The sequence below is a fragment of the Neovison vison genome, chromosome 4 (genome assembly GCF_020171115.1).
Source record: "Neovison vison isolate M4711 chromosome 4, ASM_NN_V1, whole genome shotgun sequence".
NCBI classification, from domain to species: domain Eukaryota; kingdom Metazoa; phylum Chordata; class Mammalia; order Carnivora; family Mustelidae; genus Neogale; species Neogale vison.
In genome coordinates, this window is record NC_058094.1 from 19,326,255 (window position 1) to 19,348,402 (window position 22,148).

At 45.2% G+C, this 22,148-nt stretch overlaps 1 protein-coding gene across 1 annotated transcript in view; it reads left to right on the plus strand.

Annotated features, from left to right (window-relative positions):
* Nucleotides 1–22,148, plus strand: part of SNTB1 (syntrophin beta 1) — a 230,213-nt gene that overhangs the window by 181,836 nt on the left and 26,229 nt on the right. The window contains exon 4 of the mRNA XM_044245024.1: nucleotides 19,604–19,743. Coding sequence (XP_044100959.1) covers nucleotides 19,604–19,743 — 140 coding nt within the window. The remainder of the gene's footprint in view (nucleotides 1–19,603; nucleotides 19,744–22,148) is intronic.

Consider the following 22,148-nt stretch of genomic DNA (forward strand, 5'->3'; position numbering starts at 1 on the left):
GTCTGAAACTACAGATAGTACCAAACCCTATATAAACTTTGTTTTTTCCTATAAATATCTGTATGGTAACATTTAATTTAAAAATTAGGCACTGTAAGAGATTAATAACAAAGAGATTAAGAACAAAGTAGAACAGTTACAACACTGTACTATAACAAAAGTTCCGTGAATGTGGTGTCTTTCTCTCAAAATATCTTATTGCCCTGTACCCCTATCATATGATACTATATCCCTCTTCTTCTGATGCGAGATGATAAAACACCCGTGTGATGAGATGAAGTGGGGGGAATGGTGGGGACATCATGACACAGTGTTAGGCTGTTGTATGACCTCGTGATGATACTTCAGAAGGAGGACCATCTGCTTCTGGACTGCAGTTGACCTCAGGCAACTGGAAGCACAAATAAGGAAGAACTACTGTTTGAACAAACACACGCAGGTCACCTGCTCTACACCCAACTTGTCCTGGGTGTCAAGTTAATCTTTATATCCTTAGGGGATATAACAGTAAACAAAATAGTGTCTATGTTTATGGAGCTTACAGAGTAGTTAGGACTGGCTACATGATTTCTGAGACCTACTGCAAAGTAAAAATGTGGGGCCCCTTATTCAAAAAAATTAAGAATTTCAGGGCCCCTGGGTGGCTCAGTGGGTTAAGTTTCTGCCTTCATTCAGCTCAGGTCATGATCTCAGGATCCTGGGATCGAGTCCCGCATTGGGCTCTCTGCTCAGCGGAGAGCCTGCTTCCTCCCTCTCTCTGCCTGCCTCTCTGCCTACTTGTGATCTCTGTCTGTCAAATAAATAAATAAAATCTTTAAAAAAAGGTATTAAGAATTTCAGGACAGCAATAGAAGGCATTAAACCAAGTGTGAGACCCTTCTAAACACAGGGCGTTTGCCTCTGAAGCTGGCGTAGATTCCAGTGATCTGGCCTTGACCAATTACCCAACAGAAGTAGGCGTTTCTGGTTCTCCTTCCAGTGGGAGTAAAACGTAGAGGGAAGCTATTCTGTAACCGTGTTCCTCTTCCTCAGGGAGGGATTTTCCTGTTACCACTTGGCCTTCTATAGACCATAGTGAGCATCTCTTATATGCTAGGCACTGTTAAGTGTTGGGGTCAGGCATCCTTTGTGTGTCCATCAATAATAAACCACAGAATATGGTGGCATAATAAACAATAAAGTAGAGTTGTATAAACTGGGTATGGGATTCGATATCTCTGAGCAACAGCTTGCCTAATTTTATAACGAGGATGGTAATTGTGTACCTCACAGGATTGTTTTAAGGTTAAATGAGATATGCTTATAAAGTAATGCCTGGTGTTTGGTAAATATTAAAAAAAAAGATAATAAAAGATAAAAATAATAATAATAATAATATTATTATAGCAACTTAACTAAAGTGGTAAGAAACTGTAGAGTCTGTTGCCTAAATACACACTCAGGAACCACCGTGGAGATCGTTTACCATATGTTTAAATTAAAACTCAAATAAATTCTCACAAAGGAAACTCTTTCTGCCGCAGTGTTGGAATGCTCATTCAGTAAAACGGGGGTGGTACCACAGAAGGAAGTTGGGGCTGAAGGAGAAGAGCTAAATGAAAACATGTAGCTCATTCTAGTAGGAATAAGGCTGAGTCAGGCAGTAGGGTTTCATTTGAGGGGTAGCGCTAGGTCCAGTCTATAAAAAATATTTACGATACCAAGAAAAGCGAAATGGAATGAGCCGCGCAGTTGGGGTACACGCAGAAGTCCAGGGTGTTGCCTGAGTGGGAAGCACCCGCTAAGCTCCGCAAGCATCCCCTGAAAGTAGCTCGAGGGATAGAGCCAGCGCCGTGACTCTGCCTCGGCAAGACATCCTAAGGGATTCCTGCTGCCAGTTGAGCAAGGCATACAGAGGGAGTGAGGGGAGCAGGAGGGGAGGGGAGAGAAGTCAAAATGATGTAGATTAGATCTTGCTACAGGGCTGGCCTCTCAGCCAGCATCACCAATCAGGTGGCTAGCCAGATGCCTTCCCCGCCTTTCCTCTGCCAATCTTCTGCTTCCGCCACCCCACGTGGCCAAAAAAACCAAGGCTCAGATATTGTCATGGCGCCCAACCCTGTATGAGGCACGAATTCATGGCCGTGTTATGAGAAAGGTTTAGGGTGGTTCCTAGTCACGCGTCCGGTATAACCAGGGCACAGAATCTCAACTTGTTGAGGTAATGGAGCTGCCAAAAGGGTTCTGATGAGGGGGTTCCACGGTGCAGGGGAGCAGGCCTTAGTGATGGTGCCTGGTTCCGCCATTGGTGTGGTCTTTGTGCTCCAGGTTCAAGAGAGACAACTCTCACCAAAACTCTGCCGAGGACCTACTCACTCACCGCAACACTGCCTGGCTTAAAAGGCGAGACCCTGCACCAGGAGTATGTTGTAAGCACAGAACATGTGGGTTTGGGGAAGTTAAGTCATGTTTTGTTAAAAAACGTTAGTGGTTTTGTAACCCCTCAGATTGCTGCTGTCTTTCCCGTGTCGTCTCTTCTCCTCTTCAACCAACACGCCTGCCCCGTAGAACTGGCGACCATTCTCTGGATGCATTATTTCTCTTCCTAAGCTCTCCCTACACCACTACTGTTCTCTTGGACCTTCCTCCTCTTCTGTGTCTGGAAGAGTCCCTGCTGTCGCTTCAGAACAGATGACTTCTCTTCCATTCTAACCCTCATCTTATGAGGCAGGACCAGTGTCTTCCTGCTTGGAACACACCGAACGTTTCCTCTTCCAGCCCTTCGGGTCTCCTCCTGCTTGTGTTCCTGAGACGGTGATCCCCTTAGATGTAAGGGTGAAGTCGTACTCATTGTTTAGTCCCTGAAGCCTGGCCCAGGGCTTGGCTTGTAGTAGAAATTTGGTAAGGACTCCTTACGTAATTGAATGAATGGATGGATAACCATCCATTATTAAAAGAGTTACCATAATATTTTGTAGATTTCCACGTCTTAAAAATATTTGGTCAACTTCAGACTTCCCGTGTAAATATTCTCAAAGACTATAAATTATTAAATCAAAGTAAAGATAGTCCTTTTAAAAGTGTTTATCCCTATTTTAGAAACATTAAGGAAATCCTTAGTACTTTTGCAAGTGACACTAATGGATGATTAATATCACGGAAGCCAAAATTTAGATTTAGAAAAATTCTCTACAGAGCTAGAGCATTGAACTGTCAGAGGACAGCAACTGAACTGTTCCTAAGAGAAAATTTCTGTTACACTTTATAGCGTATTCAAAGCGTATTCAAATCATATTAGCCTGTTTGTTTCTTTGTAACACTTGCCGCAGTTACTTTTTTATATTTCTGCTTATTTACTCCTTCCTGGCTTGTCTGCCTTATACCACCTTTCCGTGGCAGCGAGGCACTGAGCAGAGGACCCAGCAGACCTATACGCTATAGAAATGTTCCCTGAGGGACATCTGGGTTGAGCATCTGCCTTCAGTTCAGGTCATGATCCCAGGGTCCTGGAATAGAGTCCCACATTGGGCTCCTTGCTCAGTGGGGAGCCTGCTTCTCCTTCTGCCTGCTGCTCCCCCTGCTTGCTCTGTCTCTCAATAAACAAAGTCTTTTTAAAAAAATGTTTATTGAATGAATGAATGTGTTTGGAAAGCCGGACAGGAAAAAAAAAAAAAAAAAGACAAAGTGTTCCTTATTCAAAAAGCCACGTTTTCTAGTTTAGTTTTTTTTTTTATTAAGATTTTATTTATTTGTTTGACAGAGAGAGACACAGAGAGAGAGGGAAAACAAGTAGACACAGAGAGAGAGGGAAAACAGAGAGAGAGGGAACACAAGTAGGGGGAGTGGGAGAGGGAGAAGCAGGCTTCCCACTGAGCAGGGAGCCCGATGCAGGTCTTGATCCCAGGACTCTGGGCAGGTGCTTAATGATTGAGCCAAAGGCAGGTGCTTAATGATTGAGCCACCCAGGCACCCCATTTTTTAGGTTCTTAATAGTGTACTGCATTTACAGTTTGAGCAGGGAGCCTGATGCAGGGCTGATCCCAGGATTATGACCTGAGCTGAAGGCAGATGCTTAATGACCGAGCCATCCAGGCACCCTGTTTTTTAGATTCTTAACAGTGTACTGCATTTACAGTTTTATAAATCTGAAGTTGGATCTACTATTTAAATAGTATAAAGGTAGTTTTGTATGAAACTTGTAATTATAAGCCTTTGGAGAGAAAAATGTTTATGCCTGGAACGATCTCCACACTGACATGGTACTACATTCACTGCCTTCTTATGTCTCGTTTGCTGCTGTTGGGCTTCCATAGAATGTTCAAATGCCCTTGGAATTTTCTTTGTGGTTCTTTTACTCCAGAAGGGAACATGTCGGCCACAAATAGGTTGTGTGTTGCAGAAAGGCAATCTGAGGAAGAGAATGCAAGGCTGGAAGGAGGAGGGAGAACACGTCACCCTGTTTTCACAGTTACTTTACGGCTCAGAAATAACATTTATATCATCTCTTGTTGGACGGCTACAAAGAGCATGCCAATGGACTTGAAAGAGGCGTGAGGGATGTGTCTGTGCATATGGTCCAACCAAATGAGTGTCAAGTTGGATATAGAAACAAGCCTACTGGGTGAAGACAGAAGACGTCAGTGTTGGGGTTGTTGGATAGGGGGACAGGAAGTATAATTGGGATCTGGGAAATAGAATTTTGTAACTGGACATATTGTCACTTCTAATAATCTTGGAGTCCTTTTACTTAAAAGAAGAAGAAAATAGATACTGGGTGAGTGGCTAGTGGTGAATCCCATTAATGGTATAAGTGAAGTCAACAAAAATCATGAAAATGGTACATGAATGACTAGGGTTTGGAAAAACTATGCAGGAATCAAATGTTCATGGATGTCACATTAGGAAGAAATAGGGAGGGGTTCCTCTTCTAAGAGCCCATCGTAGCTCAGAGGTATACTCGGGCAGACACACCTCATTCAGGTCAGCTGATTTTTTTTTTTTAAAGATTTTATTTATTTATTTGTCAGAGAGAGAGGGAGAGAGAGCGAGCACAGGCAGACAGAGAGGCAGGCAGAGGCAGAGGGAGAAGCAGGCTCCCTGCCGAGCAAGGAGCCCGATGTGGGACTCGATTCCAGGATGCCGGGATCATGACCTGAGCCGAAGGCAGCTGCTTAACCAACTGAGCCACCCAGGCGTCCCCAGGTCAGCTGATTTTTTAAAAAAGATTTTATTTACTTAATTGAGAGAGAGCACACGAGAGGAGAGAGGTCAGCTGGAGAAGCAGACTCCCCGCTGAGCAGGGAGTCTGACGTAGGACTCGATCCTGGGACTCCAGTATCATGACCTGAGCCAAAGGCAGTTGCTTAACCAACTGAGCCCCCCAGGTGCCCCACAGGTCAGCTGATTTTAACAACAGACATTTTCATAGCATCATGGACACTGGCTAAATGGTTTAAAAATGAAGGGCTAGGAGCCAGTATCACAGTGAGTTATATGGGCCAGGGAATCCCAGAGCAGGCTGTGTATCACAGTCTCCAGAGAAGTTGCAGAAACAGAGATGTATAGTTTCAATCCTGGATAGCAGCGTTCAGTGGATTTGGGGTTCAAGAATTGGTCTTTCCACCAAGTGCCCCAGTGATACAGAGGCAGGGAATCCAAGGGGACTGGTCTTTGGAAAATGAGTTCTTTATACATTAGAATTATGGTGACTGTAATTAACACTCATTGTAGTTGTTCTCGAACAGTCGCACACACCAGACCGATCCAGGGCCTTGCTGTAAGTGCAAGTTCCTGATCCTGCCTCTAGCACTTTCTTCCCTCCCCCCGCCCCTGCACCCGCCTTTTCTTTTTTCAACCCCTAGCACTTTTGAATAATTGGGTCTTGGAAGGTGCAGACATCAGAATGTATAACTCGCAGCCTCGCCGATTCCATGCAAGTGATCTGCAGACCACATTTTGAGAAACACTCATTTTTTGAAAACTTGATCTTTGCTGGGCACTGTACTATAAGCCATTTATACACATTATGTGATTCCATCTTCCTAATGGTCTTACGGGAGAGGGACTTTTATTACCCCCATTTTACAGATGAGGAAATTGAAGCGTGGAGGAGATAAGTAACTCATTCAAGATCACACTGCGGATAGCTGAGCTGACTTGCAGACCAGAACTGTCTGACAGCAAGATTTATGGTCTTAATACTACATTGCATCTTTGCTTCCAGGAGGTCAGAGAGGGGGAAAAAAAAAAAAAGAATCTTCCTAGTTGGGGCAGGTTTTATAAAGGCATTTAAACTAAAAGTAGGATAAGTGGACTTTGGAAGTTGTCACTGAGATCCTTGGTCACGCGAATGTTGAGGTATCTCTAAGAAATGAATTATTTTTTTGCTTCTGTTTGTTTAGTTTTAAAAATCTGCCAACTGGAAGCGAACATGTTGGTATTTCTTTCATACAGTAAATAGTGTTACGGTGGCTGACGTTACTGGAGAGCCGTAAGACCACGGCATGACTTCAGAAAATGCTGACATGGTGTTGAGAAGCTAGACACTCCCTACATTTTAATAGTTTTCCTCCTTCAAAGCACCCTTCCTTTCTCCTTTGAAGGAGAAATAAAATTCTCCACAGACACACCCAGTGAGAACAAAACAAGATGCTGAAGCAGAGATTTTTTTTTTTTAAGAACTCACTCCTTTCGGATTTAATGATAATGTCAACTGCCTTTCAAAAGATAACTTTTTACCAAATTATGAATTTCTGCTGCACATCAGCATCCCTGTAAAGGCCATGTTTCCCGGGTGTTAGAGAAGGAAAGGCTGTTAGTCAAAGATAACTTGTTTACCAAACAGGGACTGTAATTGAAAAGGCCCTTTGGAGCTAATGAAAATATAAAATAGCTTTCCCCACCAGACTGAGAAGAGTCTAATTTAATTATCTGTGAGGGTCACAGATTAGAAGCAGCTTTTCATCCATTTCTGGAAGCTGAGTCTGGACAGCTCACTCCTTGTGAAAGAAACAGGGAATCGGAGCCCTGGCTGGGTGAAGAAAGCCCACGAAAGACACAGAGGTCACGGGCGCCTGGTCACGGGCGCCTGGGCTCTTTAAACAGGACTGGATGGTGACGGTTTCCTATTATCTGGGTATGACTTCCATCCTTCAGAGTTCAGCTGGAGTCTGTGGAACACCCCCTAGATCCCAGGCGTTAGGCACGTACCATGGACACCTCGCAAAAATACAGAACCAAGAGCCCATAGGGACAGTCATCCCACCCAAGATGAGAATTTCCGGAGGCAGTGTTTTCAAAAGTTAGAAGGAATGAGTAAGGGGCAGAAATCGGTAGCATGTTAGGGCCAGAGGATTATTCTGGAGAATCCCCAGATCTTGAGGCCACTGTATAGGAATTTCTCCAGTAAACTTCAGTTTTGCAAGATCACTAACTTACATCTTTCCCTGACCCTTCACTTGATCCCCTGCACTAGATGGCCACTTTTTTTGGTATCCATTTTCATGCAGAGACAGAGGTGGTACTTCTTCAAGGGAGCCATGAGCTCAACCACAATGAATAAACACACGCGTGCACACGCGTACACACACACACACACACACACACACACACACAGATTTTGAGGATGGAGGCTGCTCTTAGCCAATCTGTCTCAACAGCTAATACCCCTGTTATACCTCAGCCTTCAGTTAATTCAGATCACACTTGTACTTCAGCGGACTGTTGGGGGCCCTAGAGGAACACAAGGCACTCGGGGGAACCCTGCCTGTGAGTTCTGCAAATCTGTTTGCCAGGATTGTGCACCTGTGCATTGTGTATTTCTCAAGTAGGTGTCTTTACTTAACAGCAGGTTGGCAGTCTGTGGGCCATGCCTGGCTGCCTTGCAGGGGTATTTTCTCAGTCCCCATATTATTTAGTTATTTTAATTTTTATTAAAGGAACTTTTTTCATTTAAAAAGAAAAAACCAATAATAAACCTCCAGGTGCACATAACCCAATTTTTTAAATTTTATTTTTATTTATTTATTTGACAGAGATCACAAGTAGGCAGAGAAGCAGGCAGGGAGTGGGGGGAAGCAGGCTCCCCACTGAGCAGAGAGCCTGATGCGGGGCTCGATTCCAGGACCCTAAGATCATGACCTGAGCAGAGGCAGAGGCTTAATCCACTGAGCCACTCAGGTGCCTCACACATAACCCAATTTTTATGGCTGCCTATAGTCTATCTATCTTGTTTTCTCCATTTACCCATTTTGGGGGTGGGATGGAGGGAAGAGGACATGCTGGAGATTTTTAAAGAAGTGCCAGACTTCATATGACTTCACTTCATATTACTGTTTTTCTAATTTGAATTAGTTGCCAACTGATAAGCAGAATAATGCTTCCCCAGAGATGTTCGCATCCTAATCCTCAAAACCTATAGATACATTGTCTTACATAGGAAAAAGGACTTTGCAGATGTAATTAAGGACCTCAAGATGGTGAAATTATCTTGGGTTGTCCCAGAGGGAGGGACAGTTTAGTCACATGGGTCCTTAAATGAGGAAGGTGGGAAGGTCAGAGTCAAGGGTAGGTGATGGAAGCAAAGGATAAAAAGGCAGTTTGATGTGGAGTCATGCACCAAAGGAATTAGGGAAGCTTCTAGAGTTTGGAAATGACAAGGAAATGGATTGTCCCTTAGAGCCTCCAGAAGTAGCAGACCTGCCAACACCTTGATTTTAGGACTTAAAATTTCCACAACTATAAGGGAATAAATACCACAATATAATAATAAATACCAGAATATTCTCTATAAGAGAATAAATACCATAAATAAATTGTGGTGATTTCTTAGAGCAGCGATAGGAAACTCATATATGAACTTCTAAAACTAAGGAGAATTCACATTAAAAAATACAAACTCTCTTGAAATGCTTCTTTTGGCAATACTGTGTCTACTACCTTCCCTGGTAATGGTAATTAGCATTGGCCAATGCTAAAAAGAATCTCCCCCATAAATGGGGTGTGGGTTATCTTTTTTCTTTTTTACATCTGGTTCTCTGTAGTCTCTAAATTTGTGACTCCTTGTCTAGAAGATTCTATGGTTAATACAGCCACTATAACATTGCTGAAAGCATGTGCTTTGGATCTGGAGTTTTCTCAGCCAGGAGCTAGAAGGACCAGGAACCGCTTAACTTCCTAGTGATTCAAATATCTAGGAATGTATGGTAGCTACAAATATCCAAATTTCATAGCCTACTGTGCTCTGTTCTGTGTTGCTGAACATAGGATACATGGTTGATTGAGAACTGCACAGCTCATTAATTTGGACTTAAAACTGGCAGATGTTGGTACCAGAGTGAACACCACCAGCAAAGAATAAGGTGTGCTAAAATAACAAAAACATGCAAATTAAATTTATAGTATAATAGAATATTTCACTGCCTTTAGAAAGCAGACATGGTTCATTTACTAGCCGTTCAATTGTGCAATGAAGAATAAACATGGGAGACTAATTTTGTCCCAGCTGCTCGTTATAAATAGAAATATCCCTCAGTGGAAAGACGTATTAAGGGTTATGAGTCATTTACAACTTAGTCTTGAATTACTTTAATCAGATGTGAGACTTGGGGAATAAAGAGCTTTGATTACTCAGAGGAACTTGTGCTGAGCCGACGTCTGGCCGGAGTGGAGCCCCGTGGGCCAGGAGGTGGGAAAGAAGGAAGGAGGAGTGTGTTGCCGAGTTGCACAGAGCTGGACCCCCTGCACCCCAGTCCGTGGGAGACACTACAGCCGAGCTCCCAGCTGGTCTTCTTCCCTCCTGCCTTTTCCTCCCGTCCCCACATCACCCCCCTTTTCCTTTCTTCTGAGAGGCAGCTTTGTGATCTGAAAATATCACAGTTTTGAGGTCAGGAAGGCACGTAAGTGGCTTTGTAACTATCATTGCATAACTTTGGCTAGTGTGGGACCTCTCTGAGCCACAGTTTCTCCTTCTGTAAAACACAGATAATAACGCACGCCTCAAGGTGTCGAAGGGACTGAGGGAGGGGAAGCTGAGCGCGGCGCTTGTATTGTTTCCTAAGGCCGCCGTAAGGAGCTCCAGCAATCAGACGACAGCAGTGGATTGTCTCGAGGTTCCGGATGCCAGTAACTCACCAGTTGGGCACTGGCAGGCTTCCTTGCTCCTGAGGGCTGTGAGGGAGTATCCGCTCCATGCCTGTCTCCTCCCTGCGGGCCAGCTTTGGCATCCTGGGGCTTGATCACTACTGTCTTCATGTTCACATGACGTTCTCCCCAAGACCACATTTCCCCTCTTATCAGCACATCAGCCATATTGGTTTAGGGTCTGTTGTCTTCCAGTATGACTTCGTCTTAATGAACTACATCTGCAATGACCATCTTTCCCAAAATGGTCACATTCGGTGGTTTTGGGGGTTCGGGCTTCAACATCTGAATTTGGAGGAGAGAGGGACACCATGCTCATCACACGGCCGGTTCTTAATACACGTTTACCCCTTTAGTCTAGCCCCCCCTTAATAAAAGAATTATTTTCCTGGGATGTAGATTTTGAAACCGTCAGGTTGAAAGGCTCAGAATCCAACATGTCATGTTCTCTCTAAACCTTTCTCTCCTAAGTGCCCCTTCTAACTTGCTTCTACTCTCGAGGTCCGAAGATAGAGCAAATCTCAAACAATTCCAACACTGCTCAATTACAGTATTGTATAATTCAGGCAGGGCACAGCGTTGAAATTTACTTTTGGACTTCCCTCAGAAAAGGTTGAGCTGAGCACACAAGTAAACAAGATGAAAGGGAATGTTTACAAGTTTCAAAGAACAAACCCATACGAAGCCGTGTAAGGAATTCATTTTCGTAGCCGCAGCGGTCTCCACTTCGAACAGCTGGTGTTTGGACGTGTCCAAAGGAAGTCGCCAGGTCCTGGGGGGAAACTCGGGTTGTTCCCAGTTGAGCCAAGACACCGAGTGGAGAAGCAAATATATTCTCCCTCTAAATTAAATGGTTGGTGAGATAGGCTCCCAGGAGTTGGGGCTCCCTAATGAGAGAAGGAATTGACAGGTCGGGCAACTCGAGATTCAAGAAGCTGGGTGAGGGAGGTGAAAACAGCTAATGGCCACGGAGCCAGAGCATCTCTGGAAGGAAGGAGAGAATCAACTGTCTAGTGGTAAAAACTAATGTGGGCAGGAGAGGGAAAAAAAAAAAAAAACCAGGCAGAATTATTCAAAATGGGCATGACAAGGGAACACATAGCAGAATCCAGTTTGGAGCGTCCAAGTTCATGGCCAGATTTTCTTCCAGAATGCGGAGTGTTAGGTGGTTCAGAGTAGAATTTAGGTAGTGTGACCACACACCCCTTCTCTTTTCTGGGATTCCCAACTGAGAGTGAGAAGGAATGATGTACTAATGAGAAACAAGAAAAGAAAACCCCATATTTATTAGTAGCTAAGCAAGTGCCCAATAAACCCTAATTAATACCAAGCTCAGGTAAATGCGGCAACCTGTAGAACATGGCCGAAATGATGTGTCTTTCCTCCTGTGGCCTCTTTTGAATCTAGGATGCTTGGGTATTGAAGTGAGTGAACGGTGTGGACCAAAAAGACCAGTCTGTCCTAGGACCAGTCCAGCATATGTGTTCCCGTCATGCAAATACGATGTGCAGTGAGTGGGTAGTGACCACAGTTCTTAATACACGTTTACCCCTGTGATGAAGATGACAATGCCCACTGTTAAAAAAAAAAAAAAAAAGACCCCGTGACAGGTCTAGATCCAAACAATTAGAGTCACAGCCCCTCTTTCCTTAGAGGGGAAGTTAATTAGACTGAGAGAGACAATGGGCACAAGGAGGTGGCGGAGAGCCCCCCTCCCGCTTCCTGTGGTTGGATTCTCCGGTAAGGTTGTCCTTCTGCTGTTCAAAAGGCAGAGAAGAGTGTAGGGTAGAAAATCAGACCCAGCTTAACAAGACAGCGGCTTGGGTGGCTGGTCTGGTTCTTCCAACTTGTTAGTCCGAAATGATTGTGGGTCGCCTGAGCTGGGAGTGACACAGAGATACAGAGTCACCGAGTAGAGTCCAGCAGACTTTAGGAAGCAAGAAGAGACCTCGGAATCACTTCCTGGAACATATCTTAGAATACACCCATCTCATTAGCAGTAAGCAAAACGAGACAGAACAGTTGAAAGGCCAGATTCACGTGGTTGAAGTGCTCTGTGCCTCGATGGGGACTAGACCTTCATGTGCTTTCTGTCTCCTCTTTCCATGATGCTGTATGACGAAAGAAGATGTAAAACCCAGGCTCTGCACTCATCTCCTTGGATATGTGCCATCTGCCCTTAGGTTGGCTCCATTGTGAAATCCCGGGGACCAAAGCATTACTTTTAAGAGAGCCATGGAAGGCTCCTATTAGAGTACATTAGCATCTGACCTTCTGCATACTCAGTAAACAAGATACCTTTCAAAAAACATACTCCATGTTGCCAGATGTTCCAAGAGAAAACTGGAAAACTAACTGAAAATGTTGTGGGTTCTGGCTGTGGTCTTACGATTAATGTCTTGGCTTTACCCGCCCCTTCCCAATTCATGTCCACTCGGGACCTCAGCATGTGACCTGACTTGGAAATAGGGTCTTTGCTGATGTAATTAGTTGAGTTCATACTGGAATGGGGGGGAGGGGGTTCTGAATCCAGCGGCAGGTGTCTTGATGAGAAGGCCACGAGAAGACACAGAAGGTCTATGTGACAATGGAAACAGATATGGGACTGGCGCGGCTTCAAGGAACACCAGTGGTGACCAGAAGCTGGGAGAGGCAGGGGAGAATTCTTCCTTCTAGAGCCTTGAGCGGGAGCGTGGCCCCCGCCACCCCGGGAGTGACTTATCTACAATCCTGCTGTGCTAATTCGTACGTTGACTCTAGTGCAAGTCCTACCTACAAACCCTGAATCTGGGGCTTGACTGCAGACAGCTTACGGAAATGCAGAGCCAGTTTCAAAATTTGGCAGGAGGGAGCATGTTTGAAATCGGGGACTGCTACTGTTGGGACGCTGGCATGTAAAAATGAGACCCTCCCGAAGCGTCCCGCAGCCGAACCGTGTTTCTCTTTTCCTTATTTTCATTCTGCTTGCTCTAACATTTTTCAGCATTGTCTTGACATCTAGTGAACTGGACACATTCATTCCATCTGCCCCCCAATGCCATCCACCTGTGAATTCACCATGTGGTCCAGGTGCCAACAGTTTGGGAGCTGGGTGAGAAGAGAGAAGCAAACCCAGTAGTGAGGCCAGCAGAGCTGAGGCTCCCACGAGCCTTGTTTCCGAGCATGCTGGCTGGTCCCGCTCCCATTCCCGCTCCCGTTCCCGTTCTCTGCCCTCTCTTCCTTTCCACTCGGTTCCACATCCCGGTGGGGAGGTCCCACCTGGCTCCCGACTGCTGGGTCCCAGGGATGTTGGGGACCAGCTAGAAGAGGGCTGTGGACTGCGGCCTGTTCGCGTGTTGCCCGTGTTCCCGTGGCCACTCTGAGACGTGTTCCTCTCCCTTCGGTGAAGGGGAGGGGGTCTCCATCGGCCTCTCGGAGAGCTGGTGCAAGATTAATTATCTCCTGTTTGTAAAGCGTTTGGAAGTTGATAACCGCTAATTATTATTACCCTGCTATCTCATCCTTTGTTCTACATTCCTTGCAATCGGAGGTGAAAAGACTTAAATTAAAAAGTTGCTGAGATAGCCGTGAGCTCCCAAACCCAAGCTGCGATTGACCTTCTTTCTCCGTGAACTTTTCTTTATTCTGCCATTAGCCACTCGCCTCGCATCCAGACCTTCCTCCCGGAGCCGGGGAGCTGGAAGCAAGCGTGCACGGGAGCCGTGTGATGGGGATAGTTGAGCACCTCCAGTGTGTGCCATATGGGAGACTTGGTATACCCGGTCTCATTTAATCCTCATAGTACATGCACAGGAGGCCATTACGGGCGTGTTACCCATCGGTGAACAAGTGCTTACAGCAGTTAAGAAATCTCTTCAGATCCCTTAGCTGAGCAGTGACAAAGCCAGATTTCTAAGACGTTGTGGTTTGGCTCCAAAGCCTCGGAGCTGTACCTCCGCCCTGTGCTCAAGTAGAAGGCAGAAAATCGCCGTGTTAGGAAGAGTGGGTTGGCCTGGGTGGGGAAAAAAGAATCCATACATTGGGGTTTTTGCCCTGTAAACAGAGTCCACGGAACAAAAAAGAGATAATAAAGCAAGAGTCCTATAAAGCAGTCCGAGCCTGGGAGCTGGGAGTTTTAAACTGAAAAAGACGGTCTGACTTTCAAGTTGGAAGGCTGTTAGCAATAACTTTGTCTTACCCTTTTTTTTTTTTAAGATTTATTTATTTATTTTGGGGGGGGGAGTGGGGGGCGCAGAGAGAGAGGTAGAGAGAGTCTTAAGCAGACTCCGCGCTGAGCTTGGTCTGACTCGGGGCTCGATCTCAGGACCCTGAAATCACTCCCTGAGCCAAAACCCAGAGTTGGACACTTAACTGACAGCCCCCTCCCCCAGGCGCCTCTGTCTTACCACATTCTTTGGCCAAGGAGGACATTAGACCCAGAAAGGCAAGGAATTCATGCCCACGTTTATTCAGATCTTTTGTTTGATCACTTACTCCTACTTTGATGTGGTAGTAGAATATCTAGCATTTTCTTCTAAATTAATGTATAGTCGACAACATACAATTCTGTATTAGTTACAGATATGTAGCATAGTGATTGGACAGTTACATATATTACAAAATTATCACCACAGTAAGTGCCATTACTCTCAGTCACCATAGAAAGTTACATTATTGACTATATTCCCAGTGCTGTGCTTTTCATCCCTATGACTTATTTATAACCGAAGTTTTTAATTTTTACTCCCCTTTACCTGTTTCTTCATTCTCCCATCCCCCCCTCACCTGACAACCACAAGTTTATTGTCTATATTTAAGTCTGCTTCTGTATTTTTTAACATTGTTTTGTATTTTAGATTCCACATATAAGTGAAATCTACCATTATTTGTCTTTCTCCATCTGACTTATTTCATTTTACATAATACTCTTTAGGTCCAACCAAGTTGTGACAAATGACAAGATCTCATTCTTCTATATGGCTGAGTAATATTCCATCTTATATATGTGTGTATACACACACATCATATCTTCTTTACCCATTCATCTGGCGATGGACACTTAGATTGCTTCCATATCTTGGCTTTTGTAAATAATGCTGCTATAAATATAGGGGTATCTATCTTTTAGAATTTGGAATAACTACTGTTTTTTTTTTAAAGATTACATTTATTTATTTGACAGAGAGAGATCACAAGTAGGCAGAGAGGCAGGCAGAGAGAGAGAGAGAAGATGAAGCAGGCTCCCTGTGGAGCGGAGAGCCTGATGTGGGACTCGATCCCAGGCCCCTGAGATCATGACCTGAGCCGAAGGCAGCGGCTTAACCCACTGAGCCACCCAGGCGCCCAAGAATAACTACTGTTTTTAAAGGTTTGCTTGCTTACTCTATGCAAGACACTTTTCTAAGCTTTCCATGTGTATTATTGATTGTATCATTACAACTTTGTCTAGGCAACTGCAGTAGTATTCTTTTTTTGGAAATAACCACAGAAAAAGGTAGGGAGAGGTTTTGGTGCAACAGTCTCTCTAAAAGTGATCTGCAGATTCTAGATATTTTAGGGAAAACGAGGTCAGAAATTTTCCAGCTGTATCCCAGTGGTTGCTAGGAAGCTCGCTCAGAGGTGTGGCTGGCACGTGGCTGGCGGTAGGACAAAGAAATACATGAAGTCTCAGATCTCCGCCAGGCTGTACCCTCATATAGGGCCTCTTTCCATTGTTCTACATTTTGCTCTTTGACCTGTGATTGAATCTGATCAGAGCAATCAAAGACTTTTAAATGTTTGAAAGCTGCTGATGTAGATGACTTATGAGACTTGTCCCAAATAGAGGATTTAATGATTCTACTTCCCTTCATCTTTTTTAATTGAAATAGAATTGACATGTAACATTTTGTAAGTTTGAGAGATAAAACGTGCTGATTTCCTACCTTTATTTCTACTTCCCTCGGTTGTTACCAGTGACTTCTTCCCACTCTCTCAAATTATTCTTATCATTTTTTTAAAGATTTTATTTATTTATTTGACAGAGAAAGATCACAAGCAGGCAGAGAGGGTGGGAAGCAGGCTCCCCGCTGAGCAGAGAGCCGGATGCGGTGCTCGATCCCAGGACCGTGAGATCATGACCGGAGCTGAAGACAGAGGCTTTAACCCACTGAGCCACCCAGGCGCCCCCCCCCCCCGCCTTCTTCTTGTCATTTTGTAAACAGGCTCTGCCAAAGGGACTGAGGGGACAGCATTCAGCTCACCCCGGTTGTGCTTTAGGGTCATTTCAGAACAGTGTGTCTGTTTCCGTGTCTTCCCCTTCGCCTTCTTCATGAGAAGCACTATTGATTCTTAAGATACTGCCACTGCAGGTGGCTGGGATCAAGATGGAAGTTGTCACATCTGTTTCAGGAGTCACGTTTTAATAAAATGTAGACACATCCCCGAATGGTTGCATTCATGCTGGAGAACCTTTGGGTGCCTGGAAATTGCGATTTGTCATGGAAGTTGTCACCGAACAACAGCACAAATGCACCAGCCTGAAAAAGAAAGTGTTCTCGGAAGGCTTTGCGGTGTAAGCTCACGCAACACAAAGAATGGTATTAAAACCCCGTTTTCAGCATAACATTTTTCTCCTTGGAAAGTCAGTTGTCCTCATGGGCAGATTTCTAGCTTTGAGCATTCACATAGTATTAAAATGAAAGCTCTGCACACAGAAGCTGTGGAAAATGCTCACTGAGTATTCTCACAGCACAGATAACAAATCCACGAAGCTCTCTTTAACAAATGACAGAAAATGTTTTAGGGCTTTAGAATTACTCATACCTATATATACTATCTGACATGTGGCTGAGCTGGTGATTTCACCATTAGAAAGGTCTGCATTTTACTGTTGGCATTCACTGTTAAGGTTTGTTTTGCAAACTTAAAATTGTTTCTGAAGAATGATACTTAGTTGTGTTCACATTTAAATGATCCCAAAGTTAATTGATCAGATCCGACTAGGTAAGAAAGGCACTTTGGGAGGATCATTTGTATCTTTTTCAGTCTGATTTAATGAACTGGAAAAGAAATTTACTAGGTATAACATAGAGACTGGAAAAATTTTATTCCAAACCCCCCAGATACTATGCCTTGAGAACATAGCTTGGTTACCTTGTGAGGTCTAGTACATTGTCTGCTGTAACAATTCATTTTGATCTATTTAAAGATGCTGTTGTTCTGTTGGAAAAAGCACTAGGCTAAAACTAGATTTTTAAAATTATGTATCAAATGCTTAATGGGAGAAATGAATCAGGTTAGTCATTCACATTCTAGTATAAATAACTTTACAGTGGTTTCTTCTTTCTAGAAAGGGAGGCTTTTTTTTTTTTTTAAAGATTTTATTTATTTGAGAGAGGGAATGAGAGAAAGCATAAGCAGGGGAGAGGAGCAGAAAGAGAGAGAGAGAGGCAGACTCGCCACTGAACAGGGAACCAGCCCAATGTGGGGCTTGATCCCGGGACCCCGGGATCATGACCTGAGCTAAAGGCAGGCACTTAACCGACTGAACCACTCAGGTGCCCTCGAAGGGGAGTTTTTATTTTAAATTTTTGGAAGGGATGCATGATCATTGTGTTATGGATTCTTCCTGGAAGAACTTTGGGATGGATAGGAAAAGCATTAAGTAGAAATTATATAGCACCAAAGATATTCTTGGTTTTCCTTATATACATTTTTTTTTCCAAAGAAAGTCTGTACTTTGACATATTGTTGCCATATCCAAAGAATTCCTTTTGACAAGTTTAGAAACCAGTGAGTCAGTTTCCCACCCTCTGGTTCACTGAGGGCCTTACCATCTGCCAGATGTTATGCTAAGCATACTATAGACTTACTTTCTTTCTCTTCTTTCTTTCTTTCTTTCTTTCTTTCAAAGTAGGCTTCTCACCCAACTGGGGGCTTGCATTTGCCACCTTGAGATTGAGTCACATGCTCTACTGACTGAGCTAGCCCGGCACCCCCGTGTACCGTCTCATTTAATCTCCCCTCTAGCATTATGAGGTATATGCTACTAAGAGGTATGCATATTCTGCATGTGATAAGCATTTTAGACATTTTAACTCAACCTTAGCCACAATCCTCTCATATGCATACTGTTATTTCCCCATTTTACAGGTATAGAAACTGAGGTACAAAGAGATGAGCTGACTTGGCCGAGATCCCCCAGCTAGTAAATTGGAAAGAGCTATGATTTATGTTCAGGCATTCCAGCTCCAGAAGCAACATTCTAAACCACTGTTGTGTATGATACTATCGTTATCGGTGAAGAAATAGAAGGACAGAGAATAATAAGTCTCCCAGAGTTACCCGGGCAATAAATAATGGAGCAGGGACCCAGATTCAGGCAGCCCATAAAAACCACGGATCTTTCCAGTCCCCCCTTCCGCCATCCTGCCCATCTTCTCGGCTTTGATCATTCTGTCTTAAAGCCACTTCAATACAGATGTCACTGTGGCACTTAAGAAAAGTAACGATAAGAATACAAAGGGAAGAAATTAGCTTTATCACTTAGGCAGCTTGCTGCCTAGCTTAATTTTGAATAGATTTTGGACCATGGTTTGTCATGAAAGGGTGGAATCTTCACTGAATCGCCAGCGTCAAAGATGACCTTGACCTCATCTGGCACAGTGATTCTTAATCTTTAATGAGCCACCCGAAGGTCTTGCTAAAATGCAGATTTGATTCAATAGGTCTGCAATGGGCCTGTGACTCTGCATTTCTAGCAGGCTCCCATGTGAGGCTCATGCTTCTGCCGTAGGATCTGAGCTTCGAGTCACAAGGTTAACACACTGAGTGTGTTAAGACTGAGCATAAAGACTTATCACAGGGCCCAGAGTTCATGTTGGAAAGAGGGGATTTTCATAGATGAAAAACATGTACAGAGTTTGCAATGATCAACACTGGCGGTGGTGGGGTGGGGGGGGGTGGCTTATAAGCCTGAGCCCCAGAGTTAAGGAATTTTCTGTGCCAAGTGGAACTAAGAGAATTTTAAGATGCTGCCTGAGTTGCAGAAACAGTGTCAATGAAAGGCTGTGATGTCTCCTACCTCTCCAGACAGACAGACATTTGCCTCCATAATACATTTTCGGAGCCTTTGGATATTTCTTCAGAAGCTCTCAAACCTTACCGTTTCCTAATAAAAACAATGCGCTCTATCAGAGAACCATCTGGGCGTGCTTATTCCCCCAAGCATCTGCATCCCACTCTGAAATAATGATTTCAGTGCTGACTGGCAGGTGAGAAACAGTGACAGATGTTCGGCAGCTGGGCTCCTTCTTGCTGTACTGAGGATCCACGCCAGGGCCCTGGAGCAAACATCTTTTCCAGAATCAAGCATGGTTTCTTTTTTTATTTCATGACCTGAGTACAAGTCTCCTATGGTCGGGTCTTCTGATCGGTGTTGGGGGAGTGGGGGCAGGCAGCTTCTCCTTTCCAGTCCCTCCTCCTTTCAGGCTGTGACTCGACAGCACCCTGCTTTCTGTTCCAGGTGCCCGGGGAGAGCGAGAAGCAGTGGAAGCCAGCCCTGGTGGTGCTGACCGAGAAGGACCTTTTAATCTACGACAGCATGCCGCGGAGGAAGGAAGCCTGGTTCAGCCCAGTTCACACGTACCCTCTTCTTGCCACCAGGTAGCCTTGGCCTTGTGTTTGAGTCTGATGTCTTTTCCGTTTGAAACCCTTCTAGTCAATTACGAGTATATCAGCATGTTACATTCCCGCTTCCTGTTGCGTCGGGAACAGAGAGGGCTTCCAGAATGTAACCACACATTTCTACCCAGATAGGTGAATTACCCTTTATGGCCCAGCGTGGGGCCACACAGGGCCACAGAACAAAATGCTTGTCCATCGTGAAGGAGCAGTGACATCTAGGAGATGGCCTGCGCCTTGTCACCTTCCCCGGTTCCTTTGAGACGAACTATGCCCCTGTGTTTGCAGTCTTGAGATTCAGGTAGCATGGTCAAGCAAGGGTCTTCAAACGTGGGGCACAGAGGTTGTCATGCGGGAGTGTGCCGGGACTGGGCTTTCTACGTTTTACTCGGCACGAGATCCCACAGCTTCTGGTTGGTGGTGCTGCCACGTCTGTCTGTTTCGTAAGACCTTCAGTGCCTGTTTATTGCTCATGCGACACATTATCTTAATGCACCATGGGCTCACCCTCTTTTTGAAGGTCTGAATTCCGAACACAAAAGCGCATCAGATCTGAGTCTTGGTCCAAGCAGTTGAGCGCTCCTGGCTCCCGTTGCCGGCTCTTTCCATATGTGCTTTAGGATAATGGGCATAGCTTTCATTTCCCCTCTATCTCTCCTCTTGACCTAGAAGGCAGGCATGCTAACGCAACGCTTACGGCCTCCCCCACATTGGGCTTGGTGATACTGGGCCCTAAAATGTCTGTGGAATGAATTACTGAACAATGTGGGACAGATTCTAGAAGGAGTTTGGTCTGACAGACAGAGAGCATAGCGGACGGAGGTTTGGGGGCATCAGTCCTGAGCAAGAGAGAGAGATAGAAGCAAGGTGGGTTCTCCAGTTCTGAAGGGACCGAGTTGTGCCAGACAGGATATAGCCAAGGCTTGGGTGCAGGGAGCAGAATGAGACCCAGGGGCAGAACACGAGGGGACAGGAGAGTAAAATGGCAATGGTGTGTGGAGCCGAAACGCCTTTCAAAGCCCTCTTATTCCACTTATGGAGAACAGCTAGGGTGACCCGAAGAAGGTGATTATTGGCCCCAGAGGTGAGTAGAGGAGGAGGGCCTTCAAGGAGTCAGGGGTCAGGGGCCACACCTAGATCATTCAGCTATCAATGAAATGAAATGAAGCGAAACAGTAATTTAATTTTTGAGTATCCCAAGCCTGAAAATCTTTGGCAGGGTAGCTACGAAAACACTATTGATGCTTACAATAAAATCACAACAATCAGAGTCCAGACACCCTAAAATGTTCCTGTGGAGCTTCAGGCTGTGTCTTGGGGTCCGTTCAAATTCAGCCCAACCACCAGCACTTTCCATAGCCCTCACCTACGGGCACTGATGTGCAGATTCTGAGACATTCTCCCAACTGCAACCAACGAAAGATCAGACCTTAGTCACTGTCTTCCAGGTACTAAGAAGAGAAATGGGCCTCATGCCTCGTAGACTGATTTTCAGGAACAGAAGTCTGAGAAAGGTTAAGTTTCTCTGTAACTCTCAGGCAACTTGAAGATAAAACTTACCCTCAGGCATAGCTTTCTCCTCGTAGTTTCTAGGCATTCTGACACGGAGGCTGCCTTTTTATTCATGCAGGCTTGCATTTGGGATTTTAAAAAATCCAGCGCCTCAGTCCACACTAGCCACGTTCCAGGCACTCAGTAGTTGTGGCTGGTGGCTGCTGTGTTGTAGAACATATCCATCCCCACGAAGGTTCTGTTGGACAGCACCACCCTGCAGCCTCGGTTGACTACCTCTGAATTTGTCCTGATCCAGGCGAGTGACTGGACTGACTCACTCCAGCGACCGTATGTCCATAGCTCAGGCTGTCTGAAGGGAGGTCATCTTGCAGGGTCTTCTGGCCGTCCACACAGCAGACCATCGGTGTCTCCGGGGGGAGGGGTGCACAGGCGCAGCCAATGGCATCTGAGGAGGTCCGGCTGGGGCACCGAAAGTAGCTGTGACAGGCTCAGGAGCCACGGGCATGCCAGGTCTGGGCTGTGAGCAAAGCACAGGAGTAGCCTGAAACCAGGAGCCTGCATCCACCGTGGAGATAAAAACGGAGACCCTTTCAGCGCCACCTGGGCTTGTCTAGAACAAGAGGCATCATAAGAAATCGGCGCCTACCGTCTAAATGCAAAGGAGATGCAGTGACGGTAATTGACCTCTCAGTTTACTGTCTCTTTCCCTCATCACCCCGCCTCGCCGCTGAACTGCAGAGTAAGACTGTTGTCGGCGCGTATGAGCCCTGTGGGCAATGGGGAGCTTAGGCTTATCGACATGCCCCTGACCTCCAGCTGTAGCCCGGAAGGCAGAGGACATCCAAGTTGCTATGGTGGCCCTGGTGGTTCCT